Raw genomic sequence first — 24770 nt, 5'->3', positions numbered from 1 at the left:
TGTGTCGTTCAGAGTATGAGAGCAAGCTTTTCCGGTTGGCTTTTGCGTTAGCCTTTTTTGGAGCTTTTCGGGTAGGGGAATTGGTTTCCCCCAGTTCGGTGAGAGCGGGGGGCTTGTTGCAGGATAATGTCGATTTGTATGAAGACAGGGTGGAGATAGTGTTGCGAAGGTCCAAAACGGACCAAGGAGGGGCAGGACGTCGAGTGGTTTTGCTGGCGGTCCCAAAGAATCCGGTTTGTCCAGTGTTGTGTGTCAAGGAGTACTTGGCGGGTTTAGATCTCTCAGACGGGCCGTTGCTGCGGCACGAGGATGGCTCGTTTCTGTCGCGGTATCAGTTTATTTCGGTTTTCAGAAAGTGTCTGGTGGCTAGCGGGGTGCAGGCAGAGCAATACTCGTCTCATTCTTTCCGTATAGGGGCAGCGACGGAGGCGGTGAGATGGGGTTTAGATGATGCAGGCGTGCAGCGGATAGGGCGTTGGGAGTCGGCGCGTTTCCGTTCTTATGTGCGCTTGAACATGTTGTGATATATTGATGTATAGCATGTTCCGGGTGCGTGCGTTTCCGCCTGAGTATTGATGGTACGCGGCAGCAAGAGGTGGTGCGTGTATGTTCTTCATTTGTTTTGCAGGCCGTGACTCATGCATGGTGTGGATTATGGGACATTCTTTTGTGTACTGGGGTGCCCTTCGCGCGGATGTACGGCCGGACGGTCGACAGCTCAGGATTCCGCGGGACGCGGCGGTTGTGAGGTGGATGGGTATACGGGGAATGACATGGAACAGGGTATTGCCCGAGTTTCACAATTTTGTACTGCTTGACAGGGCGCCGGAGGTACTGGTGTTGCATGTGGGAGGCAACGATTTGGGTATACGCCCTTTCCGGGAGTTGGTACGGGACGTCAAGCATGATTTGCTCTGCTTATGGGCAACTTATCCTAAATTGGTGACGGTGTGGTCTGAGATGGTCCCTAGGAAGAACTGGCGGATGGCCCGTTCTGTGGGAAAAATTAACAAGGCTCGCATTAAGGCTAATAGGGCCATATCGAGCTTCGTGACGCGTAATGGTGGGGTTGCGGTGCGCCACTGGGATCTGGAGGCTGGGACAGGCAGCTACTGGAGAGAGGACGGTGTGCACCTCAATGAGGTGGGGATGGATATGTGGAGTCTGGCTTTGACCGATGGAATTGAGCGAGCGGTGGGAGTGTGGAGGAGCTCGCAGGCGTGAGGTGGTCAAGGCCTGTTTCGCTTTGGCGGGGGGGAGTCCTTGAAGTAGGTCGTAAAAAGTGGTGGGGGGGAATGCATCACGGGATGCACCCCCAATTTGTCGGCTTCTTAGGGTGTTACCCCTTTTGAAAGCTGGGTTATATATATTTATATATATATGGTGGTCATCTGCAAAAAGGTAATTTGGTGCTCCTGGGCCGGGTTACGGCTGGGGGTAAGGTATTTGTGGGCAGATGGCCAAAATTAAGTATCGGTGGCTTCAAGGACTTGCCCCTGTCATTCTGGTTGGTTTATAATGTTATGACCCTGATAGGGTCGCAGTGGGTTATTTGTTGTTATGATGTATCCCCTTTTTTGGGGATTCAAAAATTATGGTATTTAAAGTTATTGTTATTTAAATAATAAACGGCTGCTGTGGCCATTAAAATCCAACTCTGTTTCAGTGTCTGCTTTGGGAGGGTAGATTTACATAAGGGGAGAAGCGACTCGACTTATTTGAGTCATGTATTTCATGCTACCTGACTGAAGCTGTGCTGTTGACGTTTATCTCCCTCTGATGTTTGATTCATTTATGGGAGGTTGTTACTTTGATGCAGCAGCTTAAAGGCTATGTAAACCTTTGAACGTAATTTTTTATATATATATATATATATAAATAAATGGCAGTCAGTGTGTTTGGTGCAACTTTCAAATTAGTTTTTATTAAAAGTTCTTTTTACTTTTTGAGATACAGCTGCTTTGTATCCTCTATACAAAGTCTATGAAATGTCCTAGTAAGGGCACATATAGGATGACCTAGGCTGCCTGTGTGACATATAGCCATTAATATAGACATTAATGTTTCATGTCTATTAGCAGATAGACTGGTTGGTCAGCTGGCACAGACATTGGCATATTATATTGCATTGTTTGTCGAAGTACAATGATTGTATAATTAAGAGCACAATAAATATTGCCATATTACGGCTCCGTGTAGTAATACATTTAGTGCCAGGGACGGGACCAGATCCCATCCTAAGGCCCTGTTCACATGGAGTTTTTTGCAGGTGTAAAAATCTGCCTGCACCCTCTTTGCCACATTTTTGAGGCGTTTTTCGGCTGCGGGCAAAAAAACTTTGCGAAAACCGTTTTTTTCTTCCTCCCATTGATGTCAATGGGAGATCAGATCAGAGATGGAAACGCCTGAAGAAAGGGCATGACGCTTGTTTTTACAGCGAGCGTTTTTTCCCGCTCGTGGGAAAAAATGCCTACGCCTTCCATTAAGATCAATGGGAGGCGAATTCTAAAGTTTTTTAGTGCGGTTTCCGATGTGGTTTCTGCGTCAAAAACCACGACAAAATACTCTGCGTGAACAGGGCCTAAACGATCAGTACAGATTTTCCCAAGGTAAGCTTTATCTTGATATAACAAGTCGGAATCCAATCTAAGTATACAGCCATGTGATCGGTGTAAAAACAGTCTATATTAATCTAGGCATTTTTCTGTATCCCTCCTGACAGCTGTCAGTCTTATGAAAGATTATTTCTGTCAGGACTTCACATGGGTATTAGCTGCTTAAGGATATATTCACACGTGCCAGATTTGTAACAGAAATTTCTGCTGCTAAAATCTATCCATACATCTAAAAAGGGGTATTTATGGACATACCATTATGCCTCATGCACATGGCAGTATTCAGACTCTGTACATCCTCCAAATTGTATAGTGCCATAATAGGACACACATAGAATTCTTTACAGCCCCACGGTATCTACTTTTGCCACCGATATGGAGGTTTATTCTGTTGGATTCCCTATGATCTCATTCTTGGCATACTCCATCAGGTGTTGTATTATGGAGGCATTCTCGCATTGCTTCTTCTGGAGAATATCCCCTACATACAGTGCCACTAGAAGCACCAAAAGGTGGCACACAGAGTCCTTGCAACTCTGTACTATGGAGCTACAGGAACTCCATGTGCCACCACTCAACCTTCCAGGCTTCATGAAGAATAAATTGTAGAAAAGGGTCACAGAAATATGTTTGTGCACATCTGGTTAATAATAGAAGATGTGGAAAAGAACTGCTCGATACAAATAAGAAAACCATGTTGATTTTGAGCTTAGTCTTTGTTGAATTCTGATTCCATCAATCCCTAACAATTGCTAAAAATTCAAGAAAATATTACAATTGTAAAAATGTTTTATTCTTTTCCAAAAACTTTTTGTTATTTCACTTTTTCCTTAGCAGATTATCTGCTATTACCTTTTCAAACAATATGTCAGGTTTTAGGCAGCTTCTCCTTAAGTATACTGCATTAGAGGAAGAAAAAAGATATAAAATGATGTGTATAGTAAGTTTAAGACTTAAGAATTACCCGGAGCTACTTACATTTGCAGTAAAAAGTGGTGCTAATAAACTAAAAATATCCATTTGAATGCTCCACCTTTTACAGATTGTTCCCAAGGCAGCGCCGAATTAGCAATAACTCATATTCTTTGAGAATAAAACAGCCGCAGCTGGAATTGGCATTTTACTAGCCTGCTGAAAAGCAAAGCAGCATGGTCAAAAGAAATGGTTCGATTTTAAGTGATTGTAGTGACAGAAGGCATTGTTTTGCTGAAATTTTTATTACTAACCCGTGGGATCCGCAGTCGTGCACAATTTTAGATTATAACTGCTGCATGCGATTTTTTTCTACTTTGCGTGTGTTGGGGATAGGTCAGTTTTGGAAGTGGTTGTATTTCGTTTGCAGATCAGTATTTGCCCCCTGTTTTTATACATTGCAGACAGTTAATAGAGCTAAATGTCACTGCAAGCTATTGTGTGACCTATATCTTGAGTGGGAAGAGATTTAGACTTGCTCATAAGATTTGCATGGGGGTGGGAGAATTTTTAACAAAGCAGCTCCGTGATTTCTGGAGGCGTTTATTTCAGAAAGGTCTACTTTTCCATTTATTTGTGGCAAAACTAGTGTAAAATAGCAGCTCTCCTTAAGGCTAAGCTCACATGAAGAGACACCTACACCTGCTGCTGAATAATCGGCTGCAAAGTATCTGTGTTAATAGGATGAGATGAATCCAGGTTTCTCTGAGCAGAATTTTGCTTCTTTGCATACTGCAGATTCCTTTATGTTCTCTTATTTCTCAGGACTGCAGTAAAAATGAAGTTGTCAAGATTATTATAACTGAAGCAAATGTGTATCCTTTCTTGAACCTGCCTGAATCTTTTGAAGTTAAGATATGGGAACTTTTAGTACAGGATAACTTTGATATTATGCAAACACCAGAGCTGAAATGCAGTACTGAAAAATAGGCTCAGGCGGAAGATATTGTGCCCGGTCTGTCTGTCTGTCTGTCTGTCTCTCTATCTGTCTATATCTCTTTCTCTCTCTTTCACGCTCTATCTCAATTGCTATCTCTTTCTGTATATATCTATCATCTATCTAATCTATCTATCTATCTATCTATCTATCTATCTATCTATCTATCTATCTATCTATCTATCTATCTATCTATCTATCTATCTATCTTATATCGTTTGGAGATGACATTAAAAACCCCTGCCTAATAATGTGTAGGTGTTCCCCCTTATGCCGCCAAATAATCTCTGACCCATCGAAACATGGACTGAGGGCATGACCAGACGTGGCGGAATTGCTCTGGAATTCCGCTGCGAAGTCCGCTGCGGAAATCCGCAGCATACACGTTTCTCCATTGCTTTCCACAGCTTTTTAGTTGTGTTCGTTTACACGTTGCGGACAATTCCGCTGCGGAGCATAGGCTGCGGTGCGGAATTTGGTGTCCGCAGCATACACTGGCTGTTGCGGATGTGTAGCGGACTTGTTGCGGACTCATTGCAGAATTTCTCCATTGACTTCAATGGAGAGTCAAAATTCCGCAATGAAGTCCGCAGATGTTATGTGTGCTGCATAGCGTATTGGTTTTACTAACATGATATTTCTTCATTCTGGCTGGACCTATGTATTTCTAGGTCTACAGCCAGACTGAGGCACCATGCACACTAACGTAAAAACGCCCGTAATCACGGGCCGTTATTACGGCACGGGCAGGCCCATAGAAGTCAATGGGGCTCCCATAATTACGGGTGACTACGTGTGTGCACCCGTAATTACGGGAGCGTTGCTAGGTGACATCAGTAAATAGTCACTGTCCAGGGTGCTGAAAGAGTTAAACGATCGGCAGTAACTGTTTCAGCACCCTGGACAGTGACTTCCGAGCACAATATACATCAACCTGTAAAAAAAATAGAAGTTCCTACTTACCGAGAACTCCCTGCTTCGTCCTCCAGTCCGGCCTCCCGGGATGACGTTTCAGTCCAAGTGACGGCTGCAGCCAATCACAGGACAATCACAGGCTGCAGCGGTCACATTGACTGCCGCGTCATCCAGGGAGGTCGGGCTGGATGTCAAGAGAGGGCTGCGGCAAACAGCGTGCAGGCAGGTCAAAATCTGCCTCAAATTCCTGAAGGAATTTTGAGGCAGATTTTTCTGCCTGCAAAAAAACTCAGTGTGAACAGGGACTTAAGGTGTCCTTTAGTATCTGGCACCAAGACATTTGCAGCAGATCCTTTAGGTCTTGTAAGTTGTGAGGTTTGGTCTTCATGGATCGGACTTGTTTTTTCCAGCACATCCCACAGATGCTTCGTGGGATTGAGATCTGGGGAATTTGGAGGCCGAATCAACACCTTGAACTTTTTGTCATGTTCCACAAACCATTCCTGAACTATTTTTTGCAGTGTGCCAGGGCGCATTATCCTGCTGAAAGAGGCCACTGACATTAGGCAATACCATTGACATTAAGGGTTGTACTTGTCTGCGGCAATGTTTAGGTAGGTAATACATGTTAAATTAACATCCACATAAATGCCTGGACCAAGGTTTTCCAGCAGAACATTGTCCAGAGCATCACTTCCTCCGCCATCTTGCCTTATTCCTATAGTGTGCATCCTGGTGCCATATCTTCCCCAGGTAAGCGATGCACATGTACCTGGTCGTCCACATCATGTAATAGAAAACATGATTCATCAGACGAGGCCACCTTCTTTCATTGCTCCATGGTCCAGTTCTGATGTTCACGTGCTTATTGTAAGCTCTTTTGGCAGTGAACAGGGGGCACTATTACTGTATAGGGTTCAAAATTTGTCACTATTATTTTGTGGGGGGCACATTTACTGTGTGGTGCACTATTACAATATGGAACAATATGTGCTTGGCACTACAGTTTTTAGGGGCACTGTCTGTGTGGCACTATATTTTTGTAGGGTAAGTATAGCAATAACGTCATTATTTCTGAAGTACAGTATTTAGAGGCACTGTGCAGCACAGCAGGTAAAGTAATAGGAGCAAATGTATCAGCAACAGGCACTGAATTGGAGGTAGCAGCAACAGGCACTGAATTGGAGGTAGCAGCAACAGGCACTGAATTGGAGGTAGCAACAACAGGCACTGAATTGGAGGTAGCAGCAACAGGCACTGAATTGGAGGTAGCAGCAACAGGCACTGAATTGGAGGTAGCAGCAACAGGTACTGAATTGGAGGTAGCAGCCGGATGGGGAGTTTATCTAGGTTGGTAGGGTGCTCCAAAAACCAGGAGCCTTAGATGTCCGGGAAGCAAACTTTGCAAGCTCAAATTGTGGCTTGAAGTGCTCTTCATAACAGTCTGGGCCGACTGGAAAAGATGGGAAAAGTGAAAGACTACTATCAGAGAAGACATCAACTGTGAGATACTGGATATAACTGTACTGTAATCACTTATATGGTCTGCAGAGCCCCTGTGTAGAACTGGTATGACCACTGGTCATAGTATGGTGGTAATATTGGTGTTTGTATAGTGGTTTTTATTCCGTAACAGTATGGAGGTAATATTAAGTCACTATGTAATGGTAATGGCAGTGGACATTGTCCGGCCGTATTACCTGGGTCTTGCATAATGGTATTATTGGTAATATTGGTCTTTGTATGATGCGTTATGTTCAGTAACAGTATGGAGGTAATATTTAATCACTATATGGTGGTAATATTTCTGACATATTCCTTGCGGCTTGTACTACTGATCTTTTAAGACCCTAGTAATGCCCCTGCTTATGTGAAATATGTATTTAAAATCTCTCTAAAGTAATTCTTGAAAGTTGGCATCATTTTTTTTTACATCTTATTGTATTATATATTTGACATGAAAGCATGGTGGCTCAGTGGTTAGCAACGTTGCCTTACAACACTGGGGTCCTGGGGCTTAAATCTAACAAAGGGCAAAATCTACATGGAGTTTGTTCTCTGTGTTTGCGTGGGTTTCTACCCACTCTCCAAACATATACCGAAACAGCACATATAACAATTTTTATCCAAATACTTGGCCATACATTTGCATGCCTCCAAATCTATATCTTTAAACAGCTATGAAAACTGTAGATCATTCCCTTTTATCTGCATGCATTGTTATAAAGTTTTATTTGAAAAATCTAAAGTAAAGAAGAAGGAACACCACTGTATGGGAAAGTACCACGAGCCATAAAGTTAATGAGGTGTACAAATTAAACTTTTTATTTCATAGCAGTAGTCTGTGACATTTACTTCCATAGACAAGATCGAAAGGCTTTGAGGAATAATACACAGGATCAGATTTTTTGCCTTTTCCAATTACTCTAATCGTACTTGTTACCTATATGACAGATGCAAACTAGAGATTTTTCTGCAAATATCTTTTATTCAATATAACATTGACTTTGTGATGAAATATTTACACTGATTGTTTGCAGTGAGATCTCAGTGTCATCCACTCACACTGACTTATCTATCTCTCTGGTGTTAACGTGTGATTCCTTGCTGATCTTAGAGCAAAGCAGCCTGAATATACAATATAAAGTAACATAATGTGGCATTTGTTTTCTATGTTGCAATAAATAAAGTAACTTGTGAAATAGCAGCTGTGACAGATATGAACACTGCTGTTTAGTTACAATCATTGCAGTAGTAATTGAGGTTGCAGTCTTTACAATTGTAACTGTGTTGCTATACCAAAAACCCAAGGCGCTCTTTAAAATAATAAGAAAACGGCAGATCTTTGAAGGCTATGTATACCTTTGAAATCGTGTGTGTGTATATATATATATATATATATATATATATATATATGTGTGTGTGTGTGTGTGTGTGTGTGTGTGTGTGTGTGTGTGAGTCAGTGTGTTCTGTGCAACTTTCTAAATACTTTTTATTAAAAAATATTTTTACTTTTTGAGATACAGCTGTTCTGTATTCTCTATACAGAGCAGCTGTATCTAGCACTAAGACATGAATCCGTCAGATTAGCGGACCCTACGGTTCCAGTGTCAGTGGGTCCTGCGTGTCTCTGACACGCAGGATTCACTTGTAATCTATCACATCTAAGTTATGATGTGATCGATAACGGCTCGATCCTGCATGTCAGAGAAACGTAGGACCCGCTGACACTAAACCTGTCAGTCCTGCTGACCTGATGGATACAGCTGCTCTGTATGAAAAATACAAAGTAGCTGTATCTCAAAAAGTAAAAATAATTTTTAATAAAAAGTATTTAGAAAGTTGCACAAAACACACTGATAGACATTTTTATTTAAAAAATATATATATATTTTAATGGTTTACATTGCCTTTAAGTGAACAGTGCAAACGCACAGTACTATATAATTCATATAATGGCATAATGATGTAAGTATAGTAAAAGAAGCAGGGGCCTGCTCTAATGAAGAAAGACCCCATAGCGAAATCAGAAAATTTGACTATTATATAAGCCCGATTTAAAAAATTATTTTTAATGCCGAAATGTTGGCCTACTGAAAAGTATGTACAGTATCTGCCCTCTATACTTGGTCAGGGTTCCTTTTGCATGAATTACTGCATCAATGCGGCGTGGCATGGAGGCGATCAGCCTGTGGCACCGCTGAGGTGTTATGGAAGCCCATGTTGCTTTGATAGTGGCCTTCAGTCTGCATTGTTGGGTCTGGTGTCTCATCTCCCTCTTGACAATACCCCATTCTCTATGGGGTTTAGGTCAGGCAAGTTTGCTGGCCAATCAAGCACAGTGAAACAACACAGTGGACAAACACCAGCAGATGACCTGGCTCCCCAAACCATCACTGACTGTGGAAACGTCAAACTGGACTGCAAGCAACTTGGATTGATGCCTCTCCACTCTTTCTCCAGACTCTGGGACCTTGATTTCCAAATGAAATGCAAAATTTACTTGAAGTTTCCACAGTCAGTGATAAAGCAACCTGGGCTTCCATAACACATCAGCAGTGCTACAGGCTGATCGCTTCCATGCCACGCCGCATTGATGCAGTAATTCATGCAAAGGAGCCACGACCAAGTATTGAGGGCATATACTGAACATACTTTTCAGTAGACCAACTTTTCGGTATTAAAAATCATTTTTGAAATTGGGCTTATATATCAGGCCCTATTCACATCAGTGTTGGCTTTCCGTTCCGGGGTTCCGTCAGAGGTTTCCGTCGGGTGAGCCCCGCAACGGAAAGTTAAACTGAAACCACAGCTTCCGTTTCAGTCACCATTGATATCAATGGTGACGGAAACATTGCTAATGGTTTCCGTTCGTCACCATTCCGGCAGGGTTCCGTTTTAATGACGGAATCAATAGAGCAATAGCGCCCTTATTCTAATTTTCTGAGAGACTAAATTTTGGGTTTTCATTAACTGTTAGCCATAATCATCAACATTAAAAGAAAAAAATGCTGTAAATAGATCATTCCGTGTGTAATGAATCTATATAATATAATATATAAATCACTTTGTGAATTGAATTACTGAAATAAATTAACTTTTTGATGATATTGTAATTCATTGAGAAGGACTAGTATATGACACCATATGGCAATGTATACCTTCCTATGTAATCAGAGGCATATGGTATACTAGGGCCCTATGCACCCCAATGGGTGCACTATTACGGCTCCGCCGTGTGCATGAGGCCGTACACAGAGGACCATTAACATATAGATTAGCCGATCCAAACAATGCACTTTCATATATTTTATGGTCCCTTTTCATCCATCATGTTTAGTATTGAATTTTCCTCCCAACACAAAGGTTGCCAATTTTTGTTCATACAATGAGTCATTTTATCTCAGAAAGACAGCAGTAAAACAAATGTCTTTTTCCTCCGGTCGTTTATTAAGAATACAAAGATCAATGCTGAAATGGCTCATAAGCAAGATGATATCAGCCACTACTTAAAGCTTTGCCACAAATCATTGATGCAACAGGCAAATTTTATATTTGTGACCAAGTGCGTATCATTACTCAGAGAAATGAATTACAATAACTCAACCAGACACCGTCATTCATTTTCATTCATTTTTTTTTTCTTTTGACTTTGTATTTAGACACTGACAAATCTTAAATCAATTGAAACTGTGGCCAGTTTTAAGTTTCTCAATTTCTGTCTGTTCTCTTTTTATTTTGAGATGCACCAAGGAGGCTTTTGAGACAGATAAGAGATGTGTCAGACTGAAATTTTTAACTGTTATCTGTGTTATCCACATCTAAAGCTAAGGCTGAGTTCACATCACTGCCTGTGTCCGCTGAGGGGTTCCGTCTGAGGTTTTTTTGTTGGGTTAACCCCTCAGCGGAAAGGCAAACGGAAACCTCAGCTTCCGTTTCCCTCACCATTGAACTCAGGTTTCCGTTTGCCTTTCCGCTGAGGGGTTAACCCGATGGGACCCCTCAACAGAAGGGCAACGGTGATGTGAACAGGCCCTAAGGGTCCTGAAAACCAAAAAGCGTAAAGCAGTTGTATGAGATTTAAAAAAAAAAAAAGGGTTTGCTGTTTAACCAGAAACAGCGCCACTTTTGACTTTGGCTATGTCTGGTATTGCAACTTATTCCCATTCAACAAAATGGGGCTGAACTACAATATAAGGCATAACCCATAGACAACTGTGGCGCCGTTTCTTGGGAACAAAAATAAATAGCAGACCTATTTTCTAATCTTATTTAATTTTAATCTAACCTATATTACATGAATATGTTTACATAAAATTATCAGCTTCATTTGTCTAAATTTGTCTCAGGTATCTGGAGCTATGCTGACTGCAGTACATCCCACATTTGCTGGAGGGTGGGTGGGGGAGGATCCACAGAGCGAACAAGATGATCGAGGTGGTCCCAGAGATGCTCAATTGGGTTCAAGTCTTGCGAATTAGGGGGCCAGGGAAAGTACTTGGAAGTCTTGGTTGTGCTCTTCCAACCACTGTTGGACATTTCTAGCCGTGTGACATGTCGCATTGTCTTGCTGGAAGATTCCATCTGCCCCAGGGAAGACAAACAGAATGTATGGGTGGACGTGATCGGCAACGATGGATTCATACCCAAATCGGTTCAGAGTGCCTCCCACATGGATAAGTGGGCCCAGAGAATGCCATGAAAAAATTCCCCAGACCATAACGCTGCCGCCACCAGCTTGTATTCTTCCAGCAATGGTTGCAGGGTGTTTGTTCTCTGATGTTTCTCGCCTGACATGCCAACGTCCATCCGTTCGATGAGTCAGAAAACGTGACTCATCTGAGAAGACAACCCTTTGTCAATCATCGGTGGTCCAATTCCGATACTTCTGTGCAAATGGAAGCCTTTTTTTCTGATGCACCTTTTTTAGCATAGGGGCAGTGACCATCCTTCTGCTTCGCAGTAGGTTTCGCTGGACTGTTGTTTTAGTCACACGTCTGGTAGCCCAGTGGTTAATTTTCACTATGAGCTGCTCCACTGAAGCGTGCCGTTCGGCCTCCGCGCACCTTCGTAGCCGTCGTTCCTCTCTCACATCAATGGCACGTGGCGCTCCGCAGCTTTCATGTCGGTTATTCCCAATGGTGCCATTTGTCCACTCAGGACACACTTTCACCACAGCAGCACGCGAACAGTTCACAAACTGCGCTGTTTGAAAAATACTGCAACCCTTGGCCCAAAAGCCAATAATCCTCCCTTTTTGCAACTCTGATAAATCGCCCCTTTTACCAATGGCAGCAACGAGTGATATGTGTTCAGACAGCCTATTGCAAAAGGCATTTTCTGGCGTTTTGAAAATATCATAAATAGATTAATATGGATTAAAACTAATGATCTACTCCCCTTTCAAATCCCCTGACACTCCCAAGCCGACGGTTCCGTGGTCCCACAATGGTATTTGTGGCCACAGTGTCAACCCTGGTGTTCTCAACCCTTGTAATACTTTATCGTGTCTTGATAAATTTGATATGTATGTTAGTTTTATAGGTCACATTGGAAATAAGGGTGGCAGAAGTTGCTATCACAACCAGGCTCCTGTGCCTAGGAGGTGAGCAATCCCTCCTGATACATACTGTAAAATAGTGTGCTACAGGCAGACAGTATGGGGAAGAATGATAATTCACACTACACGCATAATGATCTAACCTCAATATTAAATGTATCTTGCTGTATAAATAATGGTACTTATCGTGTTTTATAAAACCTACATGACGTGGTGCCATCATATACTGATATAGCAGAGCTGAGTTTGTCATTGAATTGTTTTTTATATGCACTGTGGTATCTGAATAAGTTACAATATTTCTACAGTTTGACATGTAGTACTCATGTACGATGCATTGACAGAGCTCTGCTATAGCTATATATTTGTGGGTGATACCAGTGCTGGTTAGATGGTGAGTCCAGGAATATCTTCTCCAGCAGGTCCTGGGAGCTTTAAGCTGCATCTCTGGCAGGAGGTTGTTTCATCCTATCACTAAATGTTTTAGGGTATGTTCACACGGCCTATTTTCAGACGTAATTCGTGCGCTTTACGCCTCGAATTACGCCTGAAAAGACGGCTCCATTACGCCTGCAAACATCTGCCCATTGCTTGCAATGGGTTTTACGATGTTCTGTTCAGACGAGGTGTCATTTTACGCGTCGCTGTCAAATGACGGCGCGTAAAAATACGTCCGCGTCAAAGAAGTGCATGTCACTTCTCGGTACGTTTTTGGAGCCGTTTTTCATTGACTCCATTGAAAAACAGCTTCAATTACGTCCGTAATGGACGCAGCGAAAAACGCGAGTACTTGCAAAAACGTCTGAAATTCAGGAGCTATTTTCGCCTGGAAATAGCTCCGTATTTTGCGTTTGCGTGTGAACATACTCTTATACTTCTCTCATTGATCACTCAGGCAGCTTATGTCTTTCATACTGAAGGCACACCGCGGGCTTGCCAGATTAAAGTACCTAACTCCCGGAAGCCTCATCCCCATCATCAAAGCCCCTATTTGACCATAATGAGAAAAATGGTAAATTCACTTCCTTCTGAATTACGTTCGATTTGATTCAAACTATTCTAGTGTTGTGTAAAACATAGGCATGAAAGATTATAAAGATGAAATACAGCAGTACATGTACAAATGTAGTATTACATGGTGGACGTTAAAATGAATAGCCATTCATGTACTATATGGATGGGTCAGGTCCAGAGCACTCCCAACTGGCTCATAGAGGAGGGTTCTGAATGGAGACTACCCTCTATAATGTCTATATGCCCTCATAGCGTATTTGGAAACGGATTGCTTTAGTGAGACAACCCCTTTAAAGGGTTTGTCAGAGATTAGAAAACAGGGTATGATTTTTTCTTTTACAGAAACAGCACCACTCTTGTATATGGGCTGTGTCTGGTATTGCAGCTTAGCCCCATTTACTTGAACATCAGTTTTACTTTGTAAAAGAAACATTTGAGGTATGGATTAATCCAGTGTTACTCAGTGTTAGGATGCAGCAAAAACTCCATATCATATAGGACAACTATAAAAAAAAATTAGAATATTGTCACTATCCCCCATACATCTTTGATTCATCTGTTTTACTGTAGAGACCTGGTAAAGGGCTCAGAGGACAAAGCTGAACTTTAGCCTCTACCAATTATTGATACTAGCGGGAGGCAAGGCAGATGTGCAAGCATTTTCCATTCGATCAATACTGTATTGCTGTAGCTCAGCATTTCCCGCTCACATTCACGTTGGCTATATTCATCTGTAAACATTACAGAAACTGAAGAACCAGAAATACAACATATTTATCCCCAGCAGAGCTTTCCATCTAATTTTATGAATCCAGGCATGTACACACACTCAGAACAATTTTATTGGAAGATAATGTAGCTAAATCTATTTTTGGAGTATGGAAGGACGCAAACGACATATAAACTCAATATACTGAACTGAAGTTGAAATCATGACATGGATAGTTTTCTGCTGTCTTTCTATTGGCACCTCAGGCCCCTAAACACCAGCTGCTTCTAACATGTATTTTTATTTTTTAGCCTCCCAGACAGTATACAGTTGCAAGAAAAAGTATTACCTGAATTTCTTAATTTATTACTAATAAAATGTGATCTGATTGTTAACTAAGTCACAATTTTAGACAAACACATCTAACTAAACAAATAACATACAAACAGTTGAACTATGCATGTGTTTTATTGAACACATTGAGTAAACATCCACCATGAAGAGAGAAAAAGTAAGTAAAACTCTGTGTTAATGACTTCTCCAAGTGCTAATTGGCAAAAGGTGTTTCAGTTAGGCTTTATTCAGACGAACGGGAATCACGTCCGTGCAACGCGCGTGATTTGCACGCGCGTTGCACGGACCTATATTAGTCTATGGGGCCGTGCAGACATGCGCGTGATTTTTACTCAGCGTGAGTCCGCTGAAAAAGTCACGACATGTCCGTTCTTTCTGCGTTTTTCGCGCATCACGCACCCATTGAAGTCAATGGGTGCGTGAAAACCACGCATGCCGCACAGAAGCACTTCCGTGCGAACTGCGTGATTCGCGCAAGAGCTGTCAAACTCTGAATGTAAACAGAAAAGCACCACGTGCTTTTCTGTTTACAAACATCCAAACGGAGTGTCTTTGAGATGAGCGAACCCGGACAACCGAACTTCACCGGGTTCGGCTGAACTCGTTTTGACCGAACCCGGCAAAAAAAATTCCGGTACGCGACGTCAGGAGATAGTCACTGTCCAGGGTGCTGAAAGAGTTAAACTGTTTCAGCACCCTGGACAGTGACTTTTGATCACAATATACATGAACGTGTAAAAAAAAAAAGAAGTTCTGACTTACCGATAACTCCCTGCTTCTTCCTCCAGTCTGACCTCCCGGGATGACAATTCAGTCCAAGTGACAGCTCCAGCCAATCACAGGCCAAGCACAGGCTGCAGCGGTCACATGGACTGCCGCGTCATCCAGGGAGGTGGGGCCGGATGTCAAGAGAGGGACGCGTCACCAAGGCAACGGCCGGGAGGGAAGTTCTCGGTAAGTACGAACGTCTTTTTTTTTTTTTAACAGGTTGCTCGATATTGTGATCGGAATTCACTGTCGAGGGTGCTGAAAGAGTTACTGCCGATCAGTCAACTCTTTCAGCACCCTGGACAGTGACTATTTACTGACGTCGACTAGCCTCATCTCTATGATGGCGGCTGCGCGAAAATCACGCAGCTGCGCATCATACACTGATGACACACGGAGCTGTCAAGTGGTTTTTGCGCGCGCAAAACGCCGCGTTTTTGCGTCCACAAAAACGCCACGCTCGTGTGAATCCAGCCTTAAGGGATAGGAAGTGTGGGTTTCACAGGTGCTTTGCCCATTAAATAAAGGCACACCAAGCATGATTACTGACAAATCTGTACTTCTCAAGAAAGGTTGGTTAGTGCGAACAATGCCTCAAGCAAACAACTTTCAGAAGACTTTAGAAGACGTGTTATAGAGACGCATGGAGCTAAAGAAGGCTACAAAAGAATTGCTAAAGACCTAGGTGGAGATCAATCCACGGTAGACAAATTGTCTACAAATGGAGAAAATTCAGGACTGTTGTCACTCTCCCTAAGAGTGGGTATCCTGTTAAGATCCCTACAAGAGCACAACGGGCAATCCTAGAAAAGGTGAGAAAGAAGCCAAGGGTAACAGCAAAAGACCTACTGAAGAACATGGTTCAAAATTCCATCTCAACGTTGTGTAAATCTTGTCTGCAGCAACCGGAAACAGTGGAGGTGATTGCTCCTAAAGGGGGATCTACAGGTTATTAAGCTCAAGGGTTCACTTACTTTTTCTACCTGCACTGTAGATGTTTACTCAATGTGCTCTTTAAAAGACATGAACAGCACAACTGTTTGTGTATTACTAGTTCAGTCAGATTGTGTTTGTTAATAATTGTGACATAGACAGCTACCAGACCACATTTTCTGGGTAATCAATGCAGAAATTCAGGTAATTCCAAAAGGTTCACTTACTTTTTCTTGCAACTCTACGCTCATTGGCTCATTGGTGCCCGGTCAGTTACCGACCCATGGTTCTCCTAATGCTACAAGGCAGCAGTGCCAACCACTGTGTCACCATGTTATATTTTATTTATTTATTTGTTCATACATGTGTTAACATGATATTTAATTGATTACCAATGTTATTACTAAAAATATTATGAGATACAAGGGGAATAAAAGGAAAAACAAGGCGGAATTATGGTATGTTCACACTGAGTTTTTTTGGCGCTGTTTTGATGTGAAAACTGTGTCAGAAACGAGGCAAAAAAATTTCCAAAATCACGTCCCATTGATTTCAATGGGAGACGGGGGCGTTTTTTTCCTGCGAGTGCAAAAAAACGCTCACAGGAAAAAACAAACAAATGCTCCTTCTTTAGGCACTTCCGTCTCTGATCCCCCATTGACATCAAAGAGAGGCAGAAAAGCGGTTTTCGCATCAGTTTTTGCCCGCGGCGCTCCATGGCCATGGCCGAAAAACCTCAAAGAGTGTGCAGGTAGGTCAAACTCTGCATCAAAATTCCTGAAGGAATTTTAAGGCAGATTTTTCTGCATGCAAAAAACTCCTCTGTGTGAACATTCCCTTAGGATTCGTCAGAACGGAAACCTGACTGAAACAAAAGGAAACCATAGGTTTCTGTTTGCATCACCATTGATTTCAATGGTGACGGATCCGGTGCAAATGGTTTCCGTTTGTCTCCATCGTGCAAAGGTTCCGGCATTTTGAAGGAATCAATACCGTAGTCAACTGCGCTATTCAGAACCTTTGCACATATGACGGAACCCTTGCACAACGGAGACAAACGGAAACCATTTGCACCGGATCCGTCTCCATTGAAATCAATGGTGATGCAAACAGAAACCTATGGTTTCCGTTTGTTTTAGTCAGGGTTCCGTCAGAACAGAGCCGACGCAGATGTGAACGAAGCCTTAGGCCCCATGCACATGACCGTATTTTTCATCAGTAATTACGTACAGTAATTACTGACAGTAATTACGGACCCATTCATTTCTATTGGCCATGGACACATTTCAGTATTTTTACTGATGGGTGTCCGTGCTGAAAAAATTATAGCACCTGTCCTATTCTTGTCCGTATAATATTACGGCAAGGACTCTCCCATAGAAGCCTATGGGAGCTTCCGTAAATACGTGCGGCTACGGATGTGCATCCGTATACTGTCCGTATTTACGGAACCATTGCTATGCAACATGCTGATGACCTCATTTTCATCCCCCCTCCATTTTTTACGGATTCCGTATATACAGATGAAATACAGATGCAGTACGGACCGTATATACGGACACCCTTTCGTATATACGGATAAAATACGGATGCCTACGGATCCGTATTCACAGACAGTATTTCGGGATAGATGCAAATACGGTCGTGTGTATGGGGCCTTAGGCCTCATGCACACGGCCGTGCCCATAATCACAGCCCGTGATTGCAGTTACGGCTGGCCGCCGGCGGCCGCAGGCCACAGCCCGCATTTTTGGCCTGTTCTCCCATACAAAGTATGGGAGCAGCACGACCCGTAAAATATGAAAAGTAGGACATGCTCCATAATTCCCGGCACAGTTCTACGGCACGGACACCCTTCCGTAGCGATACGGAAAGGTTTCCGCGGCCAATAGACCTGAATGGGTCTGCAATTGCGGACCATATTACGGTCAGCAATTACGGAGATTTTTGCGGTCGTGTGCATGGGGCCTTAGAAAGGAAAGGGCACATAATATATAAATATTTGACTTGCAGTGAGTAATAATAAAGTATTGACTGTATAGTTCCAGGTATCTAAGATTATTCAGACGATTGTCTAGAATCCTTCAGGCCACAGATATGTTCACCCTCTTTCCAGTTCCAGGCTGAAGTCTGTGCCGGCCATGACAGCCGAGCAGCACCGTCACGAGCCACTTGGCTGTCAGCTTAGGATGTTCTTGGCAGTAAGAGTTTTTCCGATGCTTTCTACTAAGTGGCTCATGCCTGTTCTGCTTGCTGAATATTTATTTTTTGCCTGGAGTTTCACTTTATCCAAGGTCTGCTGTCTAGGGCAGCATAAATCAGACAAAATGATCGCTTCTTTGAGATAAGAGGCGTCACACGTGTCTGGTCACTGCTCACCCACCTTTCTCCATAGATTTACCATGAGGAATGAACATGCATGTTTATAGGTATTGAGGAGTTCAATTTTTGACCAAGAAATATAAAGTTAAGCCTACACTATTATCTCAACTAAGAGAGTCATCACAATGAAGCCAGTGCAGTCTCAAAGAGTCAAATTACTACATTAACTCTGCTACATCTGTACCATCTCATTAGCATATTATTTGCAAAAGAAATGGCAAGCAAGTCCGAAAGACACAAAAAAGTAGAACGGAAGATTAACTTAGTCGCCACATGAAATATTGCAGCGGAAAAGTACAAACTGTTACATTATATTTATCTAAGAGACAATAATCCCTTTACTTATAGAACCTAATCTCAAACTAGAAGATAATATGAAATAACTGCATCCTGCTTAAAAGTCCCTGAACTACAGATTTTCACTGTGTATACTGTTATTTTTTCCATTTCAGCTCCTTCGCTAATTGGTATGGTGAGGAAAGACTGGGCCTCTCAAAACAGCATCGCTCTATCGTGGCAAGAACCCGACTATCCTAATGGGGTCATTCTGGACTACGAGATCAAGTACTATGAGAAAGTAGGTCTTGCTCAGCATTCCTGGAAAAACACTTAAGATGCAAGTAGTGCTTTCTTTCGTCTTCATTTCTGTGTCTTCCTGTAAAGGATTAGCAGTTTATAAAGTATTAAACAGTACATGTTGTAACTAGTAAATACATTCACACTCATCTGTCTGTAGGAACTTATTACTAGTCACATGAATCTATTAAAATATATGTTCAACCAGGGATGTTCACAGAAATCATAGAACCCCATAGAAAAGCTGAAAACACCTGCCCCACCGAGAGCTCCACTATAAATTTAGTAAAGTTGTCACTGTTTTTAGGTAAAAAAAATTCTGTGCTGATACATTTCATAATATATGTGAGGAACTCTTGTTTTTATAACTTGGTAAATGACATAATTATGGCTAAAGGCAGCTACCACTAGAGGGAGCTAGCTGCATATAGATTTCCACAGCAAGTATTGAACTCAATAAGAGCTGTATAAATCTGTATGCAGTGAGCTTCAACTACAACCGTGTCATTGCAAGCAGCTTTGCGTCACATAGCAGTCATGTTCCCTGCTTCTATTTTAGGTGCCCCACTGTGTTTAACCTTAAAGGGGTTTTCCCATGAGGGACATTTATGATATGTCCACAGGATATGCCATAAATGTTAGATAGATGCGGGTCCCATCTCTGGGACCGCACCTATCTCTAGAAAGAGGCCCCCTAAACCCCGTTCTAGAGGTGGGACCCGCATCTATCTGACATTTATGACATATCCTGTGGATGTGTCATAAATGTCTCTCGTGGGAAAACCCCTTTAACTAAACAAGTGGTCTCAAGAATTTTGGTGCGAATCATAACTTAAACAAATGCAAACCCTTCACTATAAACGTCAACCAACGGATCTCCCATGCCTTATGATGTCACTGTTCTGTCGCTATTTTCCTCATTCTGATGGTAATAGAAGCGCTCCATGATGTACTACTATTCTTTCTGTCAATAGTGACAGGACCCTCAATGGAGGCTCACATTAGTGTGAACATAGCCTAAGTCCAAATTTCTGTGCCGATTAATTTTCCTAACTAATGCTTTCCAGGGTCTATGCTCTGAAAAACTAAGATGTGAACCCTGTAGAGATGTATTATTAAAAGGAAAGAACACAGAATGTTCACATACAAACATAATAGGTGCACTTTACTATGATGGATGAATGTGACGATATGCAAAACGTTCAGTTATTACAGGTATACAATGTAACACAATATAGAATATAGAAATATCTGCTTTCTTATGGTTTTTATACCCATGATGTTTTCCTCTTCTGTGACCATTGTCGGTTCGATTTTGTATTATTCTACAGAACAGTAAGGCCCCATTCACACAACCGTGGCCGTAATCACGGTCCGTAATTACGGACACGGACGGCCGCGGACGGCTGCAGACAGTCATCAGCATTTGCGGACCGTGCTCCCAATTTTAAAGTATGGGAGCACGGTCCGTAAAATAAAAAAATAGGACATTAGGTAGGACATAGTAATTATGGACATAGTAATTATGGATGAAATCTATGGTCGTGTGCGTGGGGCCTAAGCCCAATGTATTTGATAAATGTAGCTTTGTGTTTAGAATTTCCATGACCAGTCATTTCATTTATTTGTGTGTCTGTGTGTTTTGTAATATAAAGTAGATTGAGTGCAGTGACCTCCATTTACACTAAAGAAGTTACAGACAGCGAGATTATTATAATATAATGTCCGCCTCACACTCTGTGTCTGCTGTCAATAGCAAACACATCTATATGTAAAACTAATAAGATAAGTACAGAAACCTGAAGAAACTTAAAGAGGCTCTGTCACCAGATTTTGCAACCCCTATCTGCTATTGCAGCAGATAGGCGCTGCAATGTAGATTACAGTAACGGTTTTATTTTTAAAAAACGAGCATTTTTGGCCAAGTTATGACCATTTTTGTATTTATGCAAATGAGGCTTGCAAAAGTACAACTGGGCGTGTTGAAAAGTAAAAGTACAACTGGGCGTGTATTATGTGCGTACATCGGGGCGTTTACTACTTTTACTAGCTGGGCGTTAGGAATGGGAGTGTATGATGCTGACGAATCAGCATCATCCACTTCTGTTCGTTAACACCCAGCTTCTGGCAGTGCAGACACACAGCGTGTTCTCGAGAGATCACGCTGTGACATCACTCACTTCCTGCCCCAGGTCCTGCATCGTGTCGGCCACATCGGCACCAGAGGCTACAGTTGATTCTGCAGCAGCATCGGCGTTTGCAGGTAAGTAGCTACATCGACTTACCTGCAAACGCTGATGCTGCTGCAGAATCAACTGTAGCCTCCGGTGCCGATGTGTCCTCGCTGGTCCGACACGATGCAGGACCTGGGGCAGGAAGTGAGTGACGACACAGCGTGATCTCTCAAGAACACGCTGTGTCTGCACTGCCAGAAGCTGGGCGTTCTGAGGAGAAGTGGATGATACTTCTCGTCAGAACGCCCAGCTAGTAAAAGTAGTAAAAACGCCCAGATGTAACGAACACAATACACGCCCAGTTGTACTTTTACTTTAAACACGCCCAGTTAGACTTTAGCAAGCCTCATTTGCATAAATACAAAAATGGTCATAACTTGGCCAAAAATGCTCGTTTTTTTTAAAATAAAAACGTTACTCTTATCTACATTGCAGCGCCGATCTGCTGCAATAGCAGATAGGGGTTGCAAAATCTGGTGACAGAGCCTCTTTAAAGAAGAAGTGCCCTAAAAGTGTTATTATTATGTGTATCCAATATATTTACAGGTCACGCTATGTTCACACAGGTTTCATTTGCCTTAAAACGGCATCTGCCAGAGATCTCATAGACAACTTGTTTGGAGAAAATACATTTTTGTTTCTCTATTCAACCCTTTGTATTCTATGAAACTACACTTAACAAATAAGTATGAAACATATTTCTACTGGGGGAGATATGAGTTGTAAAATGTAAACTGTCTGACCAAAAAAAGAGAGAAAATACTATTATATGTAATGTGTATAAGATCTGCTCTCAATCCCATGCAAAATGTCATGGTACCTACTGTACACAGCAGCCATCTGAAAAACTCTGTGTCCAGACTGGGAATGAAACAGCTCTCTCTCCCTTTCTCCCAGAAGGAAGTCTCAGCATGATCTCAAGCATTAATCAGTTGCTGATTTACATCGACCAGGTGGCTGCATCCTATAAAATGAGTTATAAATTTTTGCGAAAATCCCATTTACAGCTTGTGCTATCATTTAGAATTATTACTTTTAAAATTTCTGCATATAATCAGGATTTAGGATAATTGCTGCAATGTGCGAACCTTTTATTGATGCCCACCCCCCTTATTATGTACAATATAACGGACAAATAATACAACCATATAGTGCTGAAATACTAGTGCCGTAAAATGGCCAAATAACATTGCTAGACAGTTGCCTAAATAACATTGTTATATCACCAAGTGAGGGATTGGGTGTGCAAAGTCTGCACTTCTGGGTGGCACCCCTTCAGTTGTGAAAGGCGATGCACCCCTTGCAACCCTAGAGGTAGCACAAGTCTAAGGCTGAGCCCACAAATTATTTCTGTCGTCTGTTACTTAAGATGGAGTAAGCACGTTCCATTAGCATTTTTATGTGTATTTCAGATACCAGTTAGTTATTCAGTTCTACATGGAAACTTCTACAGACCAAGCTTTGTTAAGCATGTCATTAGGCATTTACATAAGTTAATATCATGTTTATGTTAATACTGCATTTTCTGAGCTAGAGGGTTCATTAGAACTTTTAATGGGTGCAAAGATCACAATAATACTTAACCACAAATTTGCAATTCACAAGTTAAGTTATGTCACATTACATCAGATTGCCAATAATAAGATGCAAATATTATGCTAATGAGTGATTCATGTGATGTTTTATATTCACCCCCCCCATTCCAATTCACTGACATTGAGTCAAGATTGAGAAGAACACATCAAAATTAAATTGCATGTACGGTGCTGTAAAGATGCCCGCCCCCCTCCCCCCCCCGATGTTCCTATTATTGTATATTTATCACACTGAATTTTTTCTGATCTCAATTATAACAGCACATCTTTGTCAAATCTAAACCACCTATTTACTGAACCTCAAAATGGGACAAATTATCAAGAAAAGGTTTTAAATTAGATAAATTGTTCAATATTTTTGGAATGGATCACAAGGCCATTTTTAAAACTGGCCATGCAGAGTTTCCCGATGGTAGATATTGGGGGAAAAAGAAATCATCAGCACATCAGTCCCAGGAAACACTCAAGATGAATGTTATATCAGGAGAATTTTCAACCGGTGCAAGCAGTGTCGAGTCATAGCCAGTCCAACCCAAAAATAGACAGAAGAAAGTAGAGAGACTGCAGAACAAGTAGTTACCAAAGTATCAAAAAAAAGGTGTCTTTTATTTCACCATAATAAATAGCGACGTTTTGACCCAATTATGGGTCTTTCTCAAGATATTGGGGGAAAGTGGATTCAACCATGTTGGATTTCAACATATCAGATATTTTATTCTCACGGGAAATAAGCCGCTGCTGGAGGTGTCTGGCAGATGCTTATTCCCCTCTTGCCATTGTAATGAACATGCAAGGTATTAGAGGTTGGCCGAACAAGCGTTCTGTCGACAGCTATCTCAAATGTATGGTCGGCTGTAGGCTCTGTGACTATTCTAAACTAAAGTGAGACAGTCAAAATTACTCAAGGGACCGAGACAATAATCATTCATGAAGTCACAAATCACCCAAGAATACCTGAAGAACTGTAGTTAATATGGCTCCACAATAAGGAACAAACTGGAATGAAGAAAAATTGTACAGCAGCAAAGTGGAAAACAATGCTATCCAAATGAAAATTTTTGGCATATAGAAAAATACCAGAAAGATCCCAAGCTATTTGAGATATTGTTCTATAGACTAAATAGTGAATTGGAAGCTTTGAGACTATTTTTGGTATATAGCAAATTCAGCATCCCACAATAAGAACATCATACCGACTGTCGAATTTGGTGGTGATCGTGGATGCCAGATGTGAACAGCTTGTCATTTTTACAGGAATCATGAATTCTACAATATAATAGATCATTATTTAGTGAAATATCCAGTCATCTGAAGTGTCATTTGGTTATGCAGCCAGACAATGATCCAACATACATAGACAGGTCTTATTTAAATGGATTTGGAGAAACAAAAATAAAGTTCTGGATTGACCTACAATGGTCGAAGTCTCTAGGGAGATTCTGGAGCAGGACATTAAACCAGCAGTTCAGGCACAAAAACTACCAATATGTCTAGATTAAATCCGCTCTGTCAAGAACAGAAGGCTCGAATTCTACCAGAGACAGGTGGGAGACTGATATAAAAAGAATTAATAAATAATATAATAAATTAAAGGGGGGACTTACTTTTCACATGGGTTAGATGACTTCTTTATAACTGTTGCTTAAGTAAATGCCATAATGTTTAAAAATCTGTGTTGTGTTTTCACTGAGATTCTTTTTTTCTAA

At 41.7% G+C, this 24770-nt stretch overlaps 1 protein-coding gene across 3 annotated transcripts in view; it reads left to right on the top strand.

Annotated features, from left to right (window-relative positions):
- The window catches only part of EPHA6 (EPH receptor A6), an 886412-nt gene that overhangs the window by 600756 nt on the left and 260886 nt on the right, over positions 1–24770 (top strand). For all 3 annotated transcript variants that reach the window (XM_075854449.1, XM_075854448.1, XM_075854450.1), the window contains one exon: positions 19112–19236. In XM_075854449.1, the coding sequence (XP_075710564.1) occupies positions 19112–19236 (125 nt within the window). The remainder of the gene's footprint in view (positions 1–19111; positions 19237–24770) is intronic.

This window comes from Rhinoderma darwinii, chromosome 2 (assembly GCF_050947455.1).
Source record: "Rhinoderma darwinii isolate aRhiDar2 chromosome 2, aRhiDar2.hap1, whole genome shotgun sequence".
Lineage (NCBI taxonomy): Eukaryota > Metazoa > Chordata > Amphibia > Anura > Rhinodermatidae > Rhinoderma > Rhinoderma darwinii.
The sequence above is the reverse complement of the archived record's forward strand: the minus strand, read 5'-3'. Positions and strand labels throughout refer to the sequence as shown.